General features: G+C 42.4%; 2 protein-coding genes across 2 annotated transcripts; one reads left to right on the top strand and one right to left on the bottom strand.

Moving 5' to 3' along the window:
* Positions 1-16552: 16552 nt before the first annotated feature.
* Positions 16553-17500, bottom strand: LOC9630345. The gene is made up of 3 exons (XM_024663735.1): positions 17357-17500; positions 17038-17267; positions 16553-16937 (listed from the first exon to the last, which is right to left on the bottom strand). The coding sequence occupies exons 1-3, from the start codon at positions 17498-17500 to the stop codon at positions 16553-16555; spliced, it is 759 nt and encodes a 252-aa protein (XP_024519503.1).
* Positions 17501-21105: 3605 nt separating this feature from the next.
* On the top strand, positions 21106-22345 carry LOC112342237 (phosphoglycolate phosphatase-like). The gene is made up of 6 exons (XM_024663756.1): positions 21106-21296; positions 21355-21420; positions 21484-21636; positions 21710-21795; positions 21862-21970; positions 22060-22345. Exons 1-6 carry the CDS (start codon positions 21120-21122, stop codon positions 22222-22224), a joined length of 756 nt encoding a protein of 251 aa, XP_024519524.1. The 5' UTR covers positions 21106-21119; the 3' UTR covers positions 22225-22345.
* The last annotated feature ends 21 nt before the right edge of the window (positions 22346-22366 follow it).

The raw sequence follows: 22366 nt of genomic DNA, 5'->3' as shown, positions 1-22366 counted from the left end.
GGCTCGAGACTCAGGAATCGGGAAGTGTCTCGAGAGTCAGGAATGTGGTCTGCAGGTCAGGAATCCGGCGAGAGTCAGGAATGTGGCAAGAATTGGGGGATTCCTGACAATTGGGGGATTCCTGACAGCACCCCCTCCTCAAGAACGAGTGGAACGAGGATGTGAACGAGAACGAAGAGGAGGATGAGATGAGCGGCGAGGGATGGGAGATGGAGAAAAAAAATGAGGACTGGGACGAGAAGGATAGCGGCAGTGGAAGTCCTGAACAAGGTCAGGAGAATGAATCAGGTTGTCCGCAGGTTCCCAAGTGCGTTCCTCAGGTCCGTAACCCTTCCAGTCCACCAGATAGTAGAGTTTAGACCGTGAAATCTTGGAATCAAGGATGTCCTGAACCTCGTACTCAGACCCATCCTCGAGCTGCACTGGTGGAGGTGGAGGAATGACCCGATTTGGAATAGGACTGGGAATATAAGGCTCAAGGAGAGAGGAGTGAAAAACGGGGTGAATTTGATATGAGGAGGGAAGTGCAAGGCGATAAGTGACAGGATTAATGATGGCAGTGATAGGGAAAGGACCAAGGCGTTTGAAATCGAGTTTTGGACAAGGCCTAGTGGTGGAGATATTTCGCCTGAGGAGCCAGACTTTATCCCCGATATTGTAAGGGGGACAATCCTGACGATGGACATTGGCAAATGTTTTATGAGATTCCTGAGCATGATGGAGGTGGAAGGAGATGGAGTTGTGGATTTCCTGGAGGTTGGAGATAAATGCCTCAGAGCGGGGATTTGAACGAGAGGATTCAGATGGAGAAGGAAGTGAGAGATTGAATCGGGGATTTCGGCCAGAGTTCGCAAAGAAGGGGGAAACTCGAAGAGAGGAGTGAACAGAGTTGTTATAGGAGAACTCAGCAAGGGGAAGGATATCGAACCAGTTATCCTGATGATAGTTGATGAAGCACCTCAAGAATTGTTCCAACGTCTAAATCGTTCGCTCGGACTGCCCATCAGTTTGAGGATGATATGCCGAAGAGAGGTTGGCCTTCACTCCAAGCAGCTGCAAAAACCGTTGCCAGAAATGAGAGATGAACTGAGGCCCCCGATCCGAAACCACATCTGTAGGAATCCCATGAAGTCGGAAAATTTCCCTGAATACCAGTTTTGCCATGTCCTCGCCCGAAAACTCCTTGGTACATGGCAAGAAGTGCGCCATCTTTATGAAGCGATCCACCACGACTAAAATGCTGTTGAAGCCTCCAGAACTCGGAAGATCACTCAAGAAATCCATGGAGATGGATTCCCAAGGACCTGAAGGGACTGGAAGGGAACGAAGCAAACCTGAAGGAAGGTGGCGAGGTACTTTATTCTGGGCACAAGTGTCATAGGAGGTAACAAAAGCTTTGATGTAGTCGTCCATGTGAGGCCACCAAAAGTCCCGTGCAACTAGCTCATAGGTTTTTGCAATGCCGAAGTGACCAGCAGTCGGGCTATCGTGGCACGCCATCAGGACCAACCTTCGAGCATCACCTTCAAGAATGTAAAGCTGCTCCCCACGGTACAATAAGCCATCTAAGAACTCGAACTCGTCAAATCGCCGGCAGTCGGGAGTCACTGGGTGTCCAGCCTGAAGATGGGGGAAAATGTCGCTAGCGAGATCATCGGATTGAAGATCGTTTCTGATTGCATCCATCAAGGAGGAGTCCTGAGGGGCCAGGGAAATTGCCATAACTTGAAGCCGATTAGGACCGAGGATAACTTGATCCTGTTGATCAAAGGCAGGATTACCATGCCTGAGACTGAGATAGGAGTGCCTTGAAAGAGCATCAGGAAGGCCTTGAAACTTTCCAGGTCTGTACTTGATAACAAAGTCAAACTGACTCAGGAATTGTGCCCACCTTGCTTGACGACGGCTTAAAACTCGAAAAGTGGCAAAGTACTCAAGATTTTTGTGATCCGTCCAGACTGTTGTTTGATGGCTCGCCCCCTCCAAGAAACGGCGCCACTCTCCAAAGGAATCCACGATGGCAAGGAGCTCCTTGTCGTGGATTTCGTAATTGATCTCTGCAGGCTGGAATTTCCGAGAATGGAAAGCGACCGGATGAAGTTCGTGATCCGCTCCGAGTTGAGACAGCACAGCACCAATGGCAAAGTCGGAGGCGTCAGCCTCGATGAAGAAAGGTTGTGAGGAATCAGCATGGATCAAGACAGGAGCAGAACTGAAGGCCGCCTTGAGTGTGTCGAAGGCCTGCTGGGCAGCAGCAGACCAAGAGAAGGGAACATCCTTGTGAGTGAGATGTGTGAAAGGAAGGACAATGTCAGAGTAGTGATCAATGAATTTGCGGTAGAAGTTGGCGAAGCCAAGGAAAACCTGAACGTCCGACATTGATTGTGGAGGCTCCCATTCGAGAATAGTCTTGACTTTGGCAGGATCCATCGTGATACCCTCAGGAGTGACAATGTACCCAAGGAACTCCACAGACTACTGATCAAAGGAACATTTCTCAAGCTTCGCGTATAGGCCGTGTTCTCGCAGCTTCACTAGCACCTTGCGAACATGTTCGTCATGCTCCTCCTGAGTTTTTGAGTAGATGAGGATGTCATCGAGGTAGACGATCACCATCTGATCAAGAAACTCCCGAAAGACGTCGTTCGCCATGTGTTGGAAAACTGCTGGAGCATTTGTCAAGCCAAATGGCATGACAGTGTACTCGAAGTGGCCATAGCAGGTTCGGAACGCAGTCTTCCATTCATCACCAGGCCGGATCCGGATCAGGTTGTATGCTCCACGAAGGTCAATCTTGGTGAAGAAGCGGGCACTGCCGAGGCGTTCCAACAGGTCCGAGATCAGGGGCAGCGGATAACGGTTCCAAACAGTCACCTTGTTCAAACCTCGGTAGTCGATGACTAGCCGCAAGCTCCCATCCTTCTTCTTGACAAAGAAGACAGGCGCTCCAGCCGGGGACTGCGAATGCTGAATGTAGCCCGAGGCAAGGTTCTCATCCACGTACTCTTTGAGGGCCTTAAGCTCGGACGGAGATAACCCGTAGATAGGCCCCCACGGAGGTGACGCTCCTTCCTGTAAATCAATGGGACAATCATAAGGCCGATGAACAGGCAGTACACTAGCTTTTTTCTTGTCAAACACATCCCCAAAATCATGATACTTCTCAGGAAGACTGACAGGAGAAACATGCAAAGCAAAAAGAAAAAGAGGTTCTTCATGAAGGAGTTCTTTCATAGTGATTGTGGAGATAGGAGGAGGCGTACGACTAAATGGAATGATAAGACGAGGATACGGTTCAGTGGAAGATGGAAGAGAGGAAAAAGAAGAGGGTGAAAACTTTATAGAGTCAGGAACAGAACCCCGATTTGAGTTTAGGGAACTTTTCCTGATTCGGACTCGATGAATAGCAGGGGAAGCCGTGGGAGAGATGAGCTGTAATTCCTTCCAACAGATCTGAGGCTGATGTAGTTGGAACCAAGGAAGACCGAGCACCACAGAGGAGGACTTGCTGTTGATGATGTTGAAGGCGATATCGGTGACGGTGGACCCGATGTGTACTCAAACGGGCAACGTTTCCCTAAGTCCAGAAGATGGAGACACAAAATGCCCGCCGATGCCTTCAACCCTCAAATCCCGTATGGTAGGAGAAAGAGGAATGTGATGTCGGGCAGCAAAGTCCGTGTCCATGAAGTAGGAAGTTGCACCCAAGTCTAATAACGCCAGAGCCTTGAGTCCTGATTGTCCGGTGAAAGAAAGGAGACATGGGACGCGGAAGTTGCGGGAATTGGTGGTGGCTTTGATGAAAGGTGGTGAGGAGCTTGATAAAGAAGAAAAGTGATTTTTATTCGGGGAGTCCAAACAGACAGCTCCTACTCTATTTGGACAGGGTCGTTTCCCGACTGCAATAGAGGTGGACTTTGAGGCAAAGTGAACTCGAGCAGTCGAGGAGGCTTCTTGGGACATACAGCTGCTTTGTGATTAGGATCAGCACAATAGAGGCAAAGATTATGAGATATTCGACGTTGCTTCTCAGCAGGACTCAACTTCCCTCTAATGAGTCGGGGAGTACCAGAAATATCCATCGGAACCGGAGCAGTAGGTTCAGGAGTATGCCCCGAAGACTCAAGCTGGGATTCCTGAGTCTGGGACTGAAAAACAGCGGCGCGGCGACTTTCCTGACGACGTTCAAAAAGACGATTGTCACATCGAATAGCTTTGTTGATGGCATCCGACAGGTCCTTGGGATCCTCCATGGTGAGCAACAAATCCTTGACACCGTTGTTGAGGCCGAAACGAAATTAGTCAATTAGGGCCCGCTCATCCCACTGAGTGTCCAAAGCAAGGAGTTGGAACTCTGCAGCGTAGATCGAGGCAGGACAAGACCCTTGAGAGAAACGTCTCATCTTTGTGGTAGCAGCCCGAACCCGATCCGTCTCGCCAAAACATGCTTCGAGCTTCTCTTTGAACAATTGAAGATCCATCAGCTCTGGAACCACGACCCCTTTCATGCTCTTCTCCAGAAGAGGAGAAAACCATGACAAAGCTGCACCTTCGAGCAACGTCCCAATCGCGCCGATTTGAGACTCGGGAGTAGGGTACTGCCGATGTTGAAGTGCGAAGATCAACTCCATCTGGTTCAGGAATCCGCGAAGCTCCGAACGCTTGCCTGAAAATTTCACCGGGAAGCTCACCTTCGGTTCAGGAACTTTGCTGAATCCTTGAGCCGAAAGTGAAACAAGCTCCTGCTGCATGCGAAGAAGGGTCGCCTTCAGCTCGGTATTCTCAGACTGGATTTTTGCAAGGACTTCAGCAAAGAAATCAGGATGGCTTGGAGACTCCATTGGCAAGAAGAAAGAAAAAAGGGGGAAAAAAAGGCAAAGGTAATCAAACAATCAAAATGAGCTAAATCAAAAAACGAAAAAACACAATCTGAATCAAACTGTCAAGACCCCTGACAAGATCAAGACTGAAAAATGCAAAAAGACAAAGAGAAAAGCTAGTGGAAACAAAGAAGAGGCCTTAGACTGGCGTTGATTCAGATTGTGGAGAAATGGAACAAGGCTAACCTATATATACTATAGGTTGATGAAGCTCCACCACTCTTGGATCGAGGACGGCCTAAATATAGCTGAGGTCGAGGAGGCGCCACATCATCATCAGGAATGTGGCTCGAGACTCAGGAATCGGGAAGTGTCTCGAGAGTCAGGAATGTGGTCTGCAGGTCAGGAATCCGGCGAGAGTCAGGAATGTGGCAAGAATTGGGGGATTCCTGACAATTGGGGGATTCCTGACAGCCTTTAATTACTTGGAAGAGTGCTATTCACAACCTCTATAAGTCCTCATCCTGATTTGAAGTTCTTGCTAGCCCCCAAATATAATCTCAAAACCACACCAACTTCACATTTAATCCAAGTGCTTTATATATCCAATTTCACTTTAGACACTTAAAGGTATTACTAATATCTTAGCCCGTCATGCTAAAGCCATACCTATTTGTACTTGTCTGAACCACCCACACCATAGTATTATCTCTCTAAAACTAAGTTATCTAACCATAAATGGTCATCCTATGACCACATCTAAACATTTTTAGGATGCTTCAAAATATAAAGAATACCTTCCTCTTTTCGATCCTTATTAAGTCCTTTTTTATCCATGGCAATGTTTACTAATACCACCATTGATCTATGGCTTAAAGGCCTATATACTAAATTTCACCAACCTTTAAGACTTCCTCATCATGTAACTATATCTTTGGTTACTAAGCAAAAGGATCATTCTTTTTCCTTTCTATAATTCAAGATTTTAGGATAATATTTTGAAGCATCATATCCCCAAAATATGGTTCACTAAAACCAAAATAAATATGGTTGGATAGACAAAGTAAGTTAGCAAATTAATAAAGAAAATTTGTGGCATACACCTTTTTGAAAACTCACTTATTGATCATCTCATGTTTGTTTATCATGCACTTTTTGGGGAGTTTAACTCTTGCTCTTCACTTTCTTAGTCAAAACTTATAGTCCAAATGTGTTGTGCTTCTTGAAATTTCACTTTAGTATGTGGCACACTTTTGGCTCCACTTTGGGATTTAGGGATTTGTGTCTTAAACAAACTACTAGGTGAATCATGCCAAACCTAGAACTCTCACTAGAAATGCACTAAAAAATACAGTAAACCAAAAGTCTTCATTGGAAGAAGTTCCCAAAAGTGAAATAAATTAACTATAGAACAAATTTTTATATTTACACTCAAGGCCCTATCAACCACTAAAAGTTTTTTGTGTTAAAATTGCAATATTCAAAGTCACTACTATAAGGTGGAGATGATTACATCTCTCCTAGACTTTGCTAAATTATGGAAGCCATATTTGTGAATACTTTGTGCCATGTATCTTTAAAAGAACTTGAGCTAAACCATGATGCCAAGTGGAAAGATAGAAAAGGTAATTGTTGAAAGAGTGGGCAATATTACAGAATGAATAGAAATGCAAATAATAATTGTGAAAAGTGGAGAAAGATAAGAGGGAAAATATGGTTAAAGTGATTGAAATATAAAGAGGGATGGCCATAGTAAAACCTAGGCAAACTTAAATTTCTATATAGTTGAAATGAATGCCACTTAAAGAAATTATGACCCAAGCCAGAAGTGACTTTATCGTGGTAGAATAAGAATAAAAACTAAAATTAATGAAGGAAAAGGAAAGAAAAGAATGGAAAAAAGACACTATGAAAAAAGATGGTAGCGAAACCAAGCCTCAATTGATGGAGTGGTGTCTCAAGAGGACAAATAGCATTATAGAGAATATTTTTCATGCTCCTTAGAACACCACTAAACCAAGATGCCACCATATGTTGAAAGCCACCTTACTTATGTTCTTTTTATTTTCTTGGTCTACCTCACAAGAACACCATTATGGCCATAGAGCTGGTAAAAGAAGCTTCTGGAAGTGGCCGAAAATAATAGGTTGATTCCAAAATCTCCCTAGGCAAGTATTTTGCTCAAATATGAGTTTCTGGGGATAACATCCAAAGTGGGAGTTGCAAATAGCTACTCAAGAGGGGCACCATCCATCATTTGTGGAACATAAGCCGTGAAGGCAAGAAGAACCATAGTACTTTTATTTGGTTGTGGATACTTGCATTCCTCAAAGTTGACGAACCAAGACTGGGTATCAGCATTGATGTAGAAGTCACATCTATTGGATAGAAAGCTAAGATTAAATATGCCAAAAACCTTAAAGAGAATACCACCTATTGCTTCCTTTACCATGTAAATCAAGACAATCCAACAGTAAGATCCATGCTAAGGTTCACCATGATGCTCCAAATGCCAAGTAAGGGAACTTTAAAGTGTAAATCTTGCTACTGTGACATGCTTCAACCTCAAGGATCTTGCCTAGAGTGAGCAAATAGCTAACAAAATGTGGAAATCTTCAATGAAAAAACTAGTTATGCAAGAAGCAGCCCACCAAAGATCTCAATGAAAAAGCTCTAAATTAAAGAAGATGAGTGAGCCATGCAATAAAGAGTGAGGATTTACCAGGCTCTTGAAATAAACAAGAGTATTGAGGATACTTCAAGATCTCATGTTTACACTTGGATCTTATTAGAACCTTCCTCCCAGTTTCAAGTAGCAGCCGATGCACTCAATTATTGCCACCCTACTATGCCCACTTGTGATCCAGGGTTCAGACATTTCTAGCAAGTGACTGAATTACATTTATGGTTAGCTATTTGGGTCAAATGTTCATGTAGGAATATCCTATGAAGAAGATAGTAATGATCCATAAATAATGTGGAATTTAGAGATAAAGCTAGAATTTACAAAAATTGAGCTTGAGATGCCATCAAGACCATAGAAACTCCTCATTATCAAACAAGAGGCACAAAAAAAATACTTAGATTAGGAAATCATAGTATACCCATGATCTATCTATCTATATGAATCAAAAGACTTCTTCAATCTTCAGAAATATTTCTTCAAAATGACTTCTTTATTAAATTTCTTCTCTTGAAGTTTAATGATATATTTTATATGACTTCAGTATATACTAGTATTGCCCAGAAAATGTGCTGGATTGTGCAAAAACTTATGTCACTATGAAAACTTATATATATGGTGGGTTTAAGACTTGAAAATATTTTTGACAATAAATTTTATCAAATTATTAATCAAATGCATATTCCAGAAAAAGTTATTATCAGAGATTAATTTTTCTTTAAATTAATTTAATTTTTAATTTATCATTTCTCTAGGTTCATAACAGTAACTGTTCCAATGGAAAGAGGCTCTCAAGCTAGACAACAAAAGTTATTTGGGAACAATGATAATGTACATTCTTTAAACACTTCAAAACAGAGAGCTTGACACTCACATTTTTATTATGTCCAGATGTTCACAATTTTCTTTCCTGACATCCCAGGCCTGATATCTAGACTGAGAAAGAAATTTGCGAGGAGCTCTATAAAAGTTCTTTATTATTGGCTGCCCCAGATCCATCTTCACATTTGTTGTCTTTCACATATAGTTTTGGAGCTTCACTCTGTAGCTTTTAGGGCCATGTAATAGTTTCTCTTGAAGTTCCAACTTTGAGCGTTCCTTATACAAACTGCCTACACAACGAATTGTTATAAGCCTGAGGGAGGGAGAGAAAACAAAAGAGACAGTATTTATATCTCATCCAGCACCAAGTTTGATGATAGTGCGAGCATTTTTCCTTTCTGACAAACTACATGCTGCTGCAAGTGGAAATGAAAGAGAACGGAGTTTAGCACAAAGGTAGGGTGGTAAGGATTTCAGGAATTCTCACAGACGCCCTTTGTCCTTCTTGTAAAAACTCTGGACAGTGAAGACCACCACTGAAGCAAAGTCCCGATCCAGCTCCCCATTCCAAGAATTCCCATCCTTTAGGACAAACGTGCAAGCGGTGGCAGCCACCACGAATCGATCATACCCTGGACGGATGAACGCGAGCAGAAAAGCACTAGGACAGCTGCTGCAGCCCAGCTGCATTAAAAGAGGATCTCCTAGAGTCAAAAAGCTTTTCTTCTCCTGCTCAGGGAGGTAGAAAACTTTGTGGCTATAAGAGCTGCCAACAGGACCCAATCCATGCCAACTCTATAGCGTTGATGGAGTGCGCTAGGCATCGATTTGTGAGGTAAGTGTTGAATCCTCGCTCTCTCCATGTTAGCGCCACGTGGCATTCCACCCTCATTCACTATGATGTATACGGAGCTCTTCGCTCATATCAGAGCAAATGGGAGAGCGATCTGAGCAATCCTTCGAGACTGGATAGCGTTTGGGACGATTGGGCGGATTGGCGGGGCTAGGTAACTAGCCCACTAATGGCTGCGTCGGCTTCTAATTCAGTAGATGTGGTGGCAGTGGCTGGTGACAAGTTCGAATTGTACATGGACGCCACCATAGATGACGAGAAAGCTGCTTGGAAGAAGAAGGATCGTCATTAGGGAACTTTCACGCTGCCTCGGATGGCCGGGAATTCCCAGATCCAAGACGTCTGAACGAGGCTTTGAAGGTGACCTATCAGACGAACACAGCAGCGAATCGTATCTACCTGCGCAAGTGTCGCTTGTACCTGGGTAGGGTACTTGATCCAGCACTGCCACAGTGGGAACAATTCTTCTTGGGAGGAGAAGAATTGGAACTCCTCACTGTTGTATAAAGCCCACTCGCTCGACACCTTAGGTCGTCGTCCTGACCACATGCGCAAGCGTTAAAGTACCCGCACAAATTATGCAGATGAGAGGATCGTAAGACGGGGGAAGAGAAACGAGGAGAATTTTGCACTCTTCCTCTTCCTCTATGTTTGCTAGATTGTCCAGGAGATTCCTGATATCCGCCAAGTGCTGGGCCAAATTTGCTCATCGGGTCCTCGTGGAGAATTCGGTTAGCATCCCAGTTCATGGAACAGGCACACTCATCATCCACATGCCCGAGGGGAGAGTGGCTCGCATCCGGGATGTGCTCTGGACTTTGATTTCGGTCGGCCAGTTGGCAGATGACAGTTATGCTTTTGAGCTCACAGCACACAAATTTCTGCTCACTTCTCCTACTGGAGAGGCATTGGCTGCTCATCGCTCAGGTCGTTGAGGACTCTACAAGCTCGACATTGGACCAGGAATGAGAGCATGTGTTGCAGGTGATCCCACGTGGAGATGTTGCGAGCTTTCATGCTCATGGCCTCCATGATCAATGCAAGCTGGAGCTTTGGCATAGTCATTTTGGACACGCAAGTGTTCAGCAGCTTCACAGTTTAGCTCGACAAGGCCTTGTAGATGGGTTAACTCTGGACGCTACTTCTGTGGAGTTACCATTTTGCAATGGCTGTCAGTTTGGAAAAATGCCATGCAAACCGTTTCCTGCTGGTCGTGCTTCGTGCTCACGAGAAAATGGAGCTAGCCCACACCAATATCTGTGGTCCCATGCAGATGCTTGGACGAAGAGGTTATCAATATTTTCTCACATTTATCGATTTGAAGCTTTACAGCATTTTCTCCAGTTCAAAGCTGTTGGAGGAAGTCTTTTAAATTCAATAACATGTTTATTAACCATCTTGAAAATCGACAATTTGCAAGGATAATGTTCCATATTATTGACGGTAACTATTGGTGGCTTGGATAAAGTGTATTGATGATTATTTTTGCAATGATCCTATCTAATATATTAATGTTTTAGTTAGCCACATTTACACAAGGGGACCTTTAAATGTCAGCAGACTTATTTTGGCTTACCAAAAGATCAATGTGTAACTTTTATAATTTCACCTTCAACTCCACTTTAACTTGTTTTATCATGTTTAAATGCAAGCTTGGGCAGTTTGCTGTCCAAAAGTAGAATGCTATCCATGATATTGAGCAATTCCATTTTTTACTAAATTTGAGTGAGGATGACAATTGCCAATATTATGGTGATGATCTTGTAACACTTGTTTGGCACTCACACTAGTACAATATGGTTCAATAACCTAATCAATTTTATATTTGCTATATGATGTAAGATATGTTTTTCCCTTTCATTTTATAATGGCTTTATTTTATTGTTTTGGTTTCTAGCCTTTGATAAAGGTCAAGAAAATTGTATAACCTTGCATATAAACTTACACATCTAGAGAAGAGTCAAAAAGAGCTCTTGGCTAAATTCGTACAAATTAAGCACAAAATTCAATATACAAAGTCTTCAAAATTGAAGAAACTAGTATGCATTGCAGACAATCGTACTATACCCTATAATTAAAATTTCTTCTTATAAATGTAAGTTTTTTATCACGCTTCATTTTTCTCAATTATGCATATGTTACTTTTGTAATGAATAAAAATTCAAATAACATGATTTACAATATTGCAAAATCAAAACTTCCTCAAAAAATAGATAAAGACTTTAAAGTTCTTTAATATCTACTTAATGAATAAAGAGAAAGAATTGCCAAAAGTATTTGAGAACATGATAAGAAGGGTTGTTTACATCACATAAACTATAGATGAATGTGAGAAATTCTTAGCACTACATATTAGTGATAATCTAAATGACACATTCATGTCCTTTGACATTTACATCAATACATCATTAGAAAGGATCAAAGAGGGGTGGTTACAAGAGAAGTATACAAGCACAATAACTTATAATTGCCAATATGGTCAGCCTTATTTCATGCAATATATAATTTATTGGTATAACATGATTTATAAAATCTTTTTTAAATATATATTATTTACATGTATCTTCAATATAAAAGTATGCCATTTGAGGCACTAGTTTACACTCGACTTGTTACAAAACGTGTAAAGGATGGAAGAATGTACCCAACAATGTTTACGAGAGTTCCAAAGGCACAGAAGATAGAATGCCTTTGCAAGTTAGAGCTTTTAAGGAAGAAGATAGATCAAAAGGAAGTTATCAATATTAACAACAATGGTGATATAAGTGACGATAGAGAGGAAGATAAGGAAGTTCTAGATCAAGCTCACATTCCACTACCAAATGGCTAAGATTAAACTCCAATTCCACCATCAGACATCTAAAATCTAGATTAGGTTCCAGTAGCAAATGACAATGATCAAGTGGTTTATAAAATATTATGTCAACCTTAAGGTAAGCAAAAGTGAATTTTACAAACCAAAGCACTTATGCTCGAAGTTGGTTATATTGTCTTCATCTTACTAAACAATCCCAACTGGATGTATGAGTTTATGATGTGTGCAACAGAAGTTCATTTCAAGTCATTCTCTTCCGGGTGCATTATGGATTTTATTGGCATTAATACTAGGGGTGTCCAAGGGAAGCTTGAAAAGGTGATTATGTATTTCATATTTTTATTTAATTTCTAAAATTTTTATTTTCTAAATTATGATATGGACCTATCATATTTTCTGCAAAAACATATATGATGGGTTTCGTGATAGTGAGCATGCAATACATGTTTTGCTTGGCTACAACAATTCCACTAATATCATACCCAACCTTGTGGATGAGCAAATTCACAACACATTTGCTAGGTATCGATTTTAAACTCTATTAATGATACAAGTTTTACTTCAGCTCTATTGCCTACTAAATAGTGTTGTGATTGATTGCACAATAAATAACAATTATATGGTGAAAGCAGTATATAACTTTGGTAGGTTAATATTTGCTATTGAAGAACATCATTTCTTCAAACACTAGCTCAAAGGATTTCATAAGTTGCTTTCAACCTCAAAGAGGTAAATTATATTTATTAAGATTTCAATACATGTTTAGTTCTATTTTATAGATCACAACCATTTAGAGTTTCTAAAATTGGAGGCTTTGGAAGTTTCCCCAACTATGCAGAAGCCATAGCTCAACAAATGCAAGGTAAATCTTCCTCATAATACCAATATAGGAGGAGGCATAAAAGGAATCAATATGTTGATGATGAAGTAAAAGAAAGTTAATTGCATTCTTACATAAAATAAAAAGCTTATTATATATTAAATATCTGTTAAAGTGTTAGATGTCAGTGATAGTGTCAATATTAGTGTTAGTGTCAAATATCATAATTGTAAATTGTTATTCTCCTTTGTTACCATCACTTTGTAGTGCTTGTGTGTTGCATCTCCTCCTTAAACATCTTGTAAACAATTGTATATGATATGATAGCACTATTTAGAACAAAGTATGTTGCCTACAATTAATATAATTTCATTAATTTTTTTTTCTTTTAAAAGAGACAATACTATAGTAGTAGTAAAGTAATTTTAAATCTTACATTCCACTATAGAGTGGCTTAAAAACCTTATATTTTGCATTAGCTAATGTAGTGTTTCCCAAGGGGATGTTGTTATGGGTATGTGTTTGTAACTTGTTCTTGAATTTATTGTACATTTACGTGCATATTTTCTAGACCTACTATTATGCAATTGTTACAGTTCTCAAGAAAAAATTGTAAAGCCATAAAACCATTTGTCTTATCCAAAAAAAATAGCATATTAAACATCAAATATAATAGCGTTTTGTACTTTTAAGAAGTCCCACCATATCAGGAGAAAAATCTTGCAAAAACATATGGTATTACTCTTGAAGCACTAGAGGTAGTAGCAAGATCTGGAATTTTATATATAGGGAGCTTTAGTTTAACTTCACTAGAGCCCTCAGCAAAAAGAATATTATTATGTCGAGGTAAAAGTGGAATGTTGGTAGAACTTAAGGATAGAAGTGGAGATTGGTATAAAATGCTAGGATGTTAAATACAAGTAGCAATGACTTTCTTTCATGCTATTTTTATATAAACTTCCAAAGATCTTAAGAAAAATAAAAAAACTATAATGACTATAACTTTTCTTGGTAGTTTATATATTAAGTTTTAGTCTTGGGAATGAAGTTTATTTATTATGACATTGACAATACTCAGATTTTTGAAATGTTAGTCTTGGAAATAGGGTTTCATAATCATAGCTTGCTTGTAAACATAAGAGCTTTTAGAATTCTAAATTATCATATATACATATGCTCTATCATTCTGATAATAACCTACTTCACTATGTACATATTATTTTCTACATATACCAATTTTCTAGGGAGATAGACTGTAGGGAAATATAAATTGCATTATAGTGGTATATTGGCATGTTGTTATTCTCTCATATAAAATTACCTTTTAGTCTTGGAAATATAGATAAAGTTGATTCTTTGATGTGATATTACTTTTAAGTCTTTCAAAAGATTTCAATTTTCTTTTATTATTATTCACAAATAACTCCTGAACACTCTTGTTAGAGATTCACCATAAAAATAGATCTTGGTCTTTTTATATGGAGGGATTGTGATATAGATAGGCAATAGAGTTTTTGATATGAATTAATATATAAATTACAAATGTCATGAAAAGTTTTATTTTGTGCTTTCTCCTTTGCTATTCATTTCTCTTGTTCTAAATTGTTATTTTGGAAGTAACATAAGTATTTTCATCAATAATGAAAGTGCCCTCCACATTTTCAAATGGGTAATAAAGACCAAGAGTGTAATATGGAAATTGTGGTAGTGAAACAAAATTAATATTTTCACATTCCTTTGCACCACAACTCTTATTCACCTTTATTTTCCTTGCTTCCCATCTTCTTAATAATAAAAACTTTCTAATAAAGGAATAGTATATAAATATATAACAGCTTAAAATTAGTCAAAAATTTATATAGATGATAACTATAATAGTAATCAGTAAAATAATATAACTTTAGAAAAGATAAATTCTTATTCATTTTATCTTTTTTAAATAATTCATTCTAGTAGAAACTTTTAACCCAATTACTTACATGTTTCAATATTTTAAAGTTTGTTAGAGCCTTCATTTCTTCAATTTAGATTTCCTTTATAAGACTTTTAATTGACTAAATTGACTTTCATTGACTTTCATTTACTTAAGTTGAGTTAAGCTCAACTCAACTTTGGACCATCCTCTATCAGAAGACTCAAACAATGCTATAAATCAATAGTTTAGAAGAGCATTATTTGTTGGACGCTCATACTATATCCTTAACATGGGTTTCATGTTGTTTTGCATTGTGACATAGTTTCAATAAGACCACAAGCCACCATATAGAAGGGAATGATTATCTTCTGGATTTCTAGTCACCCTTATATAGAAGACCAATAGGTTGCAAAATCTAAGTGGGAGGTCTTGTAGCTGGTTTATTCTCCCAAGTGTGACCAAGTTTAGAGTAATGTGGTAGTAGTTCAGTTTAATGGCAGCTTTGCAGCATTTTCTTATTTAATCAGCAAAGGCTAGAACCAACTCAGTAGCAAACAACTATTGGTCATGTTTGACTTTTATAGGTTTGCAAGGACCCACACCATGAGGGTTAATTAGCAATGGGTACTTGGTCTTGTCCTTCGAGCCTGGCCGAATCAAAGTCCAGAAAAGCTAATTGCTTGCTCGAAAGATTATACATGATGCCTTTTGCAAATCCCCAGGAAACTTGAGCTGCAAAGTTTTATACGCCTCCACCACCTTCTCTTTGCAAACTTCCCATACCTCCTTTGATGGACCCAACTGTTGGAATTGAAATTATACCCAGCCATCATCATGTAAGCACAGCTCCATGTCCATCATCAACCAGCCACCAGCAAGTGTGCATGACCTGAAAGAAGGAGTAAAGCCTTCAGCAAACATTGTTGGGGAGAAATGCATCTTGTTTTTTACATAGTTACCCCGTTGCCATGCTCACTCCTTGCTCCCAGTAAATTTTTAATGACTACCTCTAAATTAGTATATTAAACTTTATGTTGTTAATGGGTATGTGACTATAATTTAATATATATTTTTCATCAAATATATTCTTGAAAGTAAGAGTTGTATACTCCTTTTATTGTACTATAGTGAGGAAGGGATCTTTTCACTATATTTTATATCAATTCAATATAATTTATATGAACTTTAGTAATTAAATAAACAGAATTTTAAGAGTGGTTGACTGTATAATGAGTGGAGTTCAATTGATTCAACCACTTTGAACCATAATCAACCCAACAATCATTATATATAAATGTTCCAATTAATAATATGTATTCATATTATGCTATACAATAAGGATAATGCTGTTATAGTAGAATAAAAAGTATATTTTATGTTTTACTTTTAAATACTTAAAAATAATTACATACATCATCCTTAATAATGAGGTCTATGTAAACAATGAAGTGGCATGCAAGTCTAAATAAGCAAAATGGGTGCTGATTCATCTCTAATCGTTTTGGACTCTTCCTTTGCTCTAGTGTCTTTAGATCATTACAATCTGCTGCTTTTGTTGTTGGTGGGAATGAGCGAGGAGCTTATACCGTTTGTAGAAGTGATAAGAGCGTAGAAGAATAGAAGAGCAGCGTCAAAGTTTCCTTCTCAGTGCAAGAGCTGTCAAGTTTGAGACTTAAATCTGCAAGGCTATGCTTGTCTTCTCCAGTGTGTTAAAGTCCAGACGCTGAAACAACTTAGCGGCGTAAATTGTCAACGCTTTGATCAGCGTCCTCGAGGGGTCCCGTCGAGATATAGTAGGCTTGTCAAGTTTCCATTTCGATGATCTTAAACCCCTTTGGGATTTGCAGAGGAAGCCGTAGCCGTAGCGATGGAGGAAAGTGGTGGCGATGGAGGAGGAGCGTCTTCGTCGTTGACAATGGTGCTGGTTTCTGCGGCTCTCGTGTTGGATTCGCCACCCACGGTCGTGGAGAGCTCCTGGTTCGCGGCTTGGGTTCGCTGCTCGAGCTTCACCGCATGAAGAGCTGCGATGTAGAAGGCGGACATCGCGGAAGTTGACACGAGAGCGAAGATCCCGGCTCCGGTGAACAGTCCCTGGCTAACCACCAGGCATTGATCTCTTGGCTCGGTTCTCCTCGAGGACTCAAACACAATGCCTGCCTCTAGGATAATTCCAATCAGCAACAATGCTGCTGCAACCGCGAAGGAGGTCCTGGTATGTAAATTAAAACAAAACACTTTGGATCACTCTTGAGAACTTTGCTTGATTTTTTTTATGTTACCAGGACGTGACGAGAAATATCGCGGCTTGCCATCGAAGAGCCGACGTGACGGTGGTGCTCGTGTTCCAGATGCTGAGGGGCTGGATGATCTCTTCCGAGTTCTTCCTCGACAAAGCCAGAGCGAGCGAGATCACCATCGCGATCAAAGCTCCAAGAGCGCAGGCGAGCGCCGCGCTCCCGGCTTTGGAGTAGCTGCACTTCATGTCCGTGTAGGCATCGGTGTCCAAGAGGCTGGGGACGGACATGGACGTCCATAGCACCTGTAGCAGCCATTGGCACCCACAGTTAAGGTCGTCTTCTTTTCTAGCTTTTCTTTTCCTTACTCGAGAAGAGCTTTGACGAGATGTACCTGTGTTCGTGCAGTCTCGGCAATCAAGCAAAACGCAAACGCGATAAAACCCAGCAGCAGCGTCCCCACGATGATCAAGCTGTTGCTCACCTTGCCGGAGAAGAGACCCTTTCTGATCTCCAAGTCGGCGCGGGTGATCGCCATCACCACATTTATACAAAACCAAGAGTTCGAGCAACCAGACGAAGCGAAGAAACGAAAAAAAGGAAGAGAGGCTTCTCCAAAGTACCGGCCGGTTCTTCACCTGAATCAGAGCAACCGCCAAGTGGAAAACAAACACGAAAAAAAAAACAATTAAAAGGTTAAAAAGGAAAGAAGGCCAAAGTTTCACGGGACCGGGAACCCCTGTAACTAACTTTTCATTGCGTTTACAGCCCTAGCAAGCAAGAAGCGAGAGCTTTCGTGGAAGAGGAGCTGGGAAGCCGATCGATGGTACACAGATGCATTACAGTATGGCAACTCTGGGTATCGAAGGCCGGAGTGCCGGGGCGGCAAACAAGATGAGCAGCGCGAGTATGACGGGCATCGCCACCGTGAGCATTCCGGCAGCTATCGGGACCAAAGGCGGGGGCGCGGTCATGGCTGGGAGGTCTTCACAGTACCAAGGAGGATCGACGTTTACAGTGTTTAGTGCTCAGGTATTGCTCGCTCCAAGATATTGGTTTTCTCATTCCATCTTGTGTGGGCGTGTGTGTGTGTGTGTGTGTTTTCTGGTTGCAGGGAAGCAATCCCTTGGTGAATTGCAAGCTCTGCGGGAAAGGTATCCAAAAGGTACACTCCCATTGATTTTCCAGCACGAAAGATGGGATTTTTATCTCTTTTTTCTTCTTTTTCTTCTTCGCAGGTTTATGACAAATCGGTGAAAGGCTATGTGTATTCCTGTACTGGAGCGCATTCGTCCAAGATCCAGCTACCGAAGGACGAGACCAAAACAGGTGTGATACTCTTTTGTTTTTGTTGTTTTTGTTTTGCAAAGCTTATGAGTTGAGCTTACCTCCTTTTTTTCTCATTGTGATTGAGTCAGGCCTCCAGTTGATTCATCCATATCTGGTGCTACAGCTCTTTATTCCCTCCGGACAGCATTTCAACTTCGAGCTAAGGTATATGATCTATCCTTTGCGATTTCATTCTTCTTTTAGTGCTTTTCTCGTTGCAGTAGTAACAATCAGTAGAGATGCAGGGTGAGTGACACTACGAATACTCGGCGAAAGATGTACTTTTCCACCTCTTTCAGCGAGCTCAAGATCACGCCTCTTCACTGCCAGATTCCAATCTCAATGGTAAGCTAGATGCTCTGGAAATCTCCCAAGCATAATCAAAGGATCAAGGCTGTGATCGACAGATAATGCGGAACATTTGGCTCAGCTTGGCACTGCATGTCCCAGACCTTTTCTACAATTGTTTCCGGGTAATAAGTTTTCGGTGAGAATAGTGGCCTCCGTGCAATAGTCTAAAGGTCCTGGAGATGTTTTTAACACTCGTTTCATTTTGGTTTTGGTTTCTTGATCCACAGGTCCGTTGAAGTTATTGTCCTAGGACCCGTCTGTAAGCTCCGGAAGATATTCACGCTGAGGACCCGGCTAGCAGAGACTGGAGGCGAGAATGCGCTTGGCATCGAGGAACCGCTCCCTCAAGAACATATGTTTGCGTCGGGGGTGGAGAACTGTTCGCAAGTGATTGATATTGCGAAGTTACAGTCTGCTCTTGGCATTGAGATTCCTTCCATTGATGGTAAGTTTGAGACTCCTTCTTCTTCTTCTTCTTCTTCTTCTTCTTGCCTTTGTTTGCTTGTTCTAGTTCTCTCTTGCTTGAAACTGACTTCACGATCGATGCAGCTCGAGGTGGTCCGGAGTCTGTCCTGAGCGCCAGAAAGTTGACATTGAACAGGATGGAGTATCCGAGACAGGTGCACGTCGCGTTTGGCTCCAGGATGCCTCTCGTCTCCTCCACCACGCAGCAAAATACTCAGGCCACCATCGAAGAAAGGCACGTCAGGGAGAAGCAGCCAAAGCTCCCGCTCCCGCCGGACACCTCCATGGACACGACGACCAACAGGACGGCCCCGGAGAAGCTCGACCGGAGGTCTCCCATGCTTGCGAGGTCCTCCACTCCAGACATCCAAACTCCCAGCACAACCACGACCAAGAAAGGCGAGAACAACACCAACAACATTGCAGCAATGCTAGTAGCCAGCAACGAAGCCGCCAGAGTCGAGAAGAAGGCCGAGAATGCTGTCGAGCTTATGAAAGGTGGTGGTGGCGCAAAGCCGGGAAAGAAGAAGGAAGAACAGGCGTGGAAGCGAGCCGAGATACCATACATCGCAAACGGCAAGCACGGGCGGAAGGAGGCCGAGCTGGTGAGAGCCAAGGATTTCAGGCAGCAGGCCAGGTACGAGGACTCTCCCCCCATCACCCCGTGCGGATGGGAGAGATCCGCCAGCGCTCGCGGCTCCGACGACATGAACTTCAAGGTGCACACCTTGTTTGAGAAGCTGGGAGACTACGCACAGGACGACACGGAGATCTTCTCGTCCATGTCCGAGGATGGCGAGGACAAGGAGAAGGAGGCCTCGGAGGATACCGCTGCTCCGGACCTGGCACAGGCTCCACAGCCGGCGAACTCGTCCTCGTCGCAAGCCGAGCAAAAGCCGTCCAAGACGATCGCGGGCAGGGACGCCGAGGGGCTCAAGTTCTACCAGTTTGAGCTGGAGAAGGACTTCATGCTCCGGGAAGGGAACAACTCGGCGTCGGCGTCGGACGATGAGAGCTGGTGCTCGGGGAGCTCGGGCCGGGGCAGCCCCAGCGCGCTGAATGATCTCGAGGACCTCGTCAAGAAGACGCGGTTGAGCGGGGGAAAGGCTCCCAGCAGCGATGCCATCGCCAAGGGTACGTAAGTTCCACCTCTAGAACTGGAAGTTCTTCTCTATAACTTGGAAGTTCCCTCTAGAACTTGGGAGTTCCACCTCTAGAACTTGGAAGGTCCACCTTTAAAAACTTGAATGTTTGGTTTTTAACTCTTTGTTCTTTCTTCTTGCCAGAAGAAACCACTGTGGCTATCACTCCGTTTGATAGCGCCGATGATTTGTTTGTTGTTCACGAACAGGTAATGTGTTTTTTTTTTCTTCTTCTTTTTGTTTTCCCCAGCTCCACTTGTGAGATTCTTTTGCTTTTACAGGACCACAGTAATCTAAACGAGCACGATTCGCACGATGCATACGATGAGCATGACGAGGAAGAGTTTGAGGATTCTGGCGAGGAGCCGGTGTTTGAGCCCCATATGGTCGCAAAGCCGGTCCTCAAGCTAGACAGGTAACTATCACCTTTTGTCACTAACCAAGTTCTCTTTTTTCTCTTTTGCACTTGCGAACTTTTTCTTTTTGACTCCAGCAGGAGAAGCGCCACCGGCCCAAAGAGCGCTCGGAAGATCTCTCCCGGCCCGAGCTCCTCTCGCAGGAAGTCAAGATCGGCACAGTTAGAGGAGCTTTGCGGACGTCCAGCCGCGGCTGATGGTATTTGATATGATTCATTCAAGTTCTTGGTGACAAACTTTGCTTCTTTCGCTCCTCCAGATCTCGAAGGAACATCCGAAGACGACCTCGATTTGCTCTATGATCCAACGCTGGATTGTTACTATGATCCCAAAACCAACAGATACTATGAGTTGAAGTAGAAAAAATACCACTTTTCTTAGTGTGCCTGTACGAAAGATACTTGTACGAATTAGGGCAAAGCTATGGCATCTGAGAAGATTCGCATTTCTTTCCATGGCGGGCAATGGCGATGGCGATGGCGATGGCGGCAAGATCCTCGTCACATTCGATGTGGATGGCACTCTGATGCGCAGTGTCGGGCCGCTCGCGAATCGCCTCCACAAGCGCGCCTTCTCGCACGCCATGGAGGAAATATTTGGCGTGCGCGATGCTACCATTGATGTTGTCAAGGTAAGTGTTAGATCTGGGTGTACGAATGAAGTTTCTATGATCTCTATACCCGATGTAGCACCATGGGAGCACCGATCCGATCATTCTCGTGAGCACTCTGGAGCATTACGGGGTTCCAAGACAGGTTTGTATGGATCGATTGAAAGAACAAAAAAATACTGTGATTTGGCAATCTCACTTGTTACAGGAGGCCACGGCCAAGCTTCCAGAGCTGAAAGCCAGCATGGTTGGCTACGCACACGATCACGCGTCGGAGATTGGAGATGGATTGGAACTTCTTCCAGGAGTTTATCATCTCCTCCAGACGCTCTCCAAGGATGAAAGCTTCTTAATTGGCCTGGTAAGAAATCCCATTGTCTTCTTCCTCTCTTTCCGGTCGTGCTCAGACCTTGAATCACTTTTTTGGCAACTAGGTGACTGGAAACCTCGAGGGCATTGCTTGGATGAAGATGGTCAGCTTGGGGATCGAGGAGTTCTTCAGCGTCCCCCATTTCGGAGGGTAAGTTCTTCGATTCGGTCGTTCTTTCCCATCAAGACGAAGAGAAAACTCTCTTGTCTTGCGAAGATTTGGCAGTGACCATGAAGACCGCGGCGAGCTCGTCAAGCTCTCTCGCCAAAAAGCTCTCCAGCTCTTCGACAAGACCATCCGTCTGCACGCTCACGTTGGCGACACGGTAAGCAAAGAGAAAAAAAAAAAAAAAACACGTTTTTTCTTGTTCTTTCCATCTTTGCTCACAAGAAAAAAAAAAACTTTTTTCTACAGCCCAACGACGTCGCTGCGGCCGAGCTCGGAGGCGCTCTTCCCGTCGCCGTGTGCACCGGGATTTTCACCGGCAGTGAATTGCGTCAAGCCAGCGGCACGAATGCCGTGATTCTCAACGACCTGACCAACGCGGAGGCATTCCTCGCGATTTTTGGAGGTTTTTAGAGGACGCGACTGCTCTCGAGACAAAAATATATATATCATTCATTCGCCGTGGAAAAAAAAAAGGAATTTTGGAAAAAAAATTTGGAGTGCTTCGTACAGAGGAGGACACTCTTTGGTTGAATTTTTCTCCTTTCGCTTTGGC

The sequence above is a fragment of the Selaginella moellendorffii genome, unplaced genomic scaffold (genome assembly GCF_000143415.4).
Source record: "Selaginella moellendorffii unplaced genomic scaffold, v1.0 SELMOscaffold_102, whole genome shotgun sequence".
NCBI lineage: Eukaryota > Viridiplantae > Streptophyta > Lycopodiopsida > Selaginellales > Selaginellaceae > Selaginella > Selaginella moellendorffii.
This window is presented reverse-complemented; position numbering and strand designations above follow the sequence as displayed.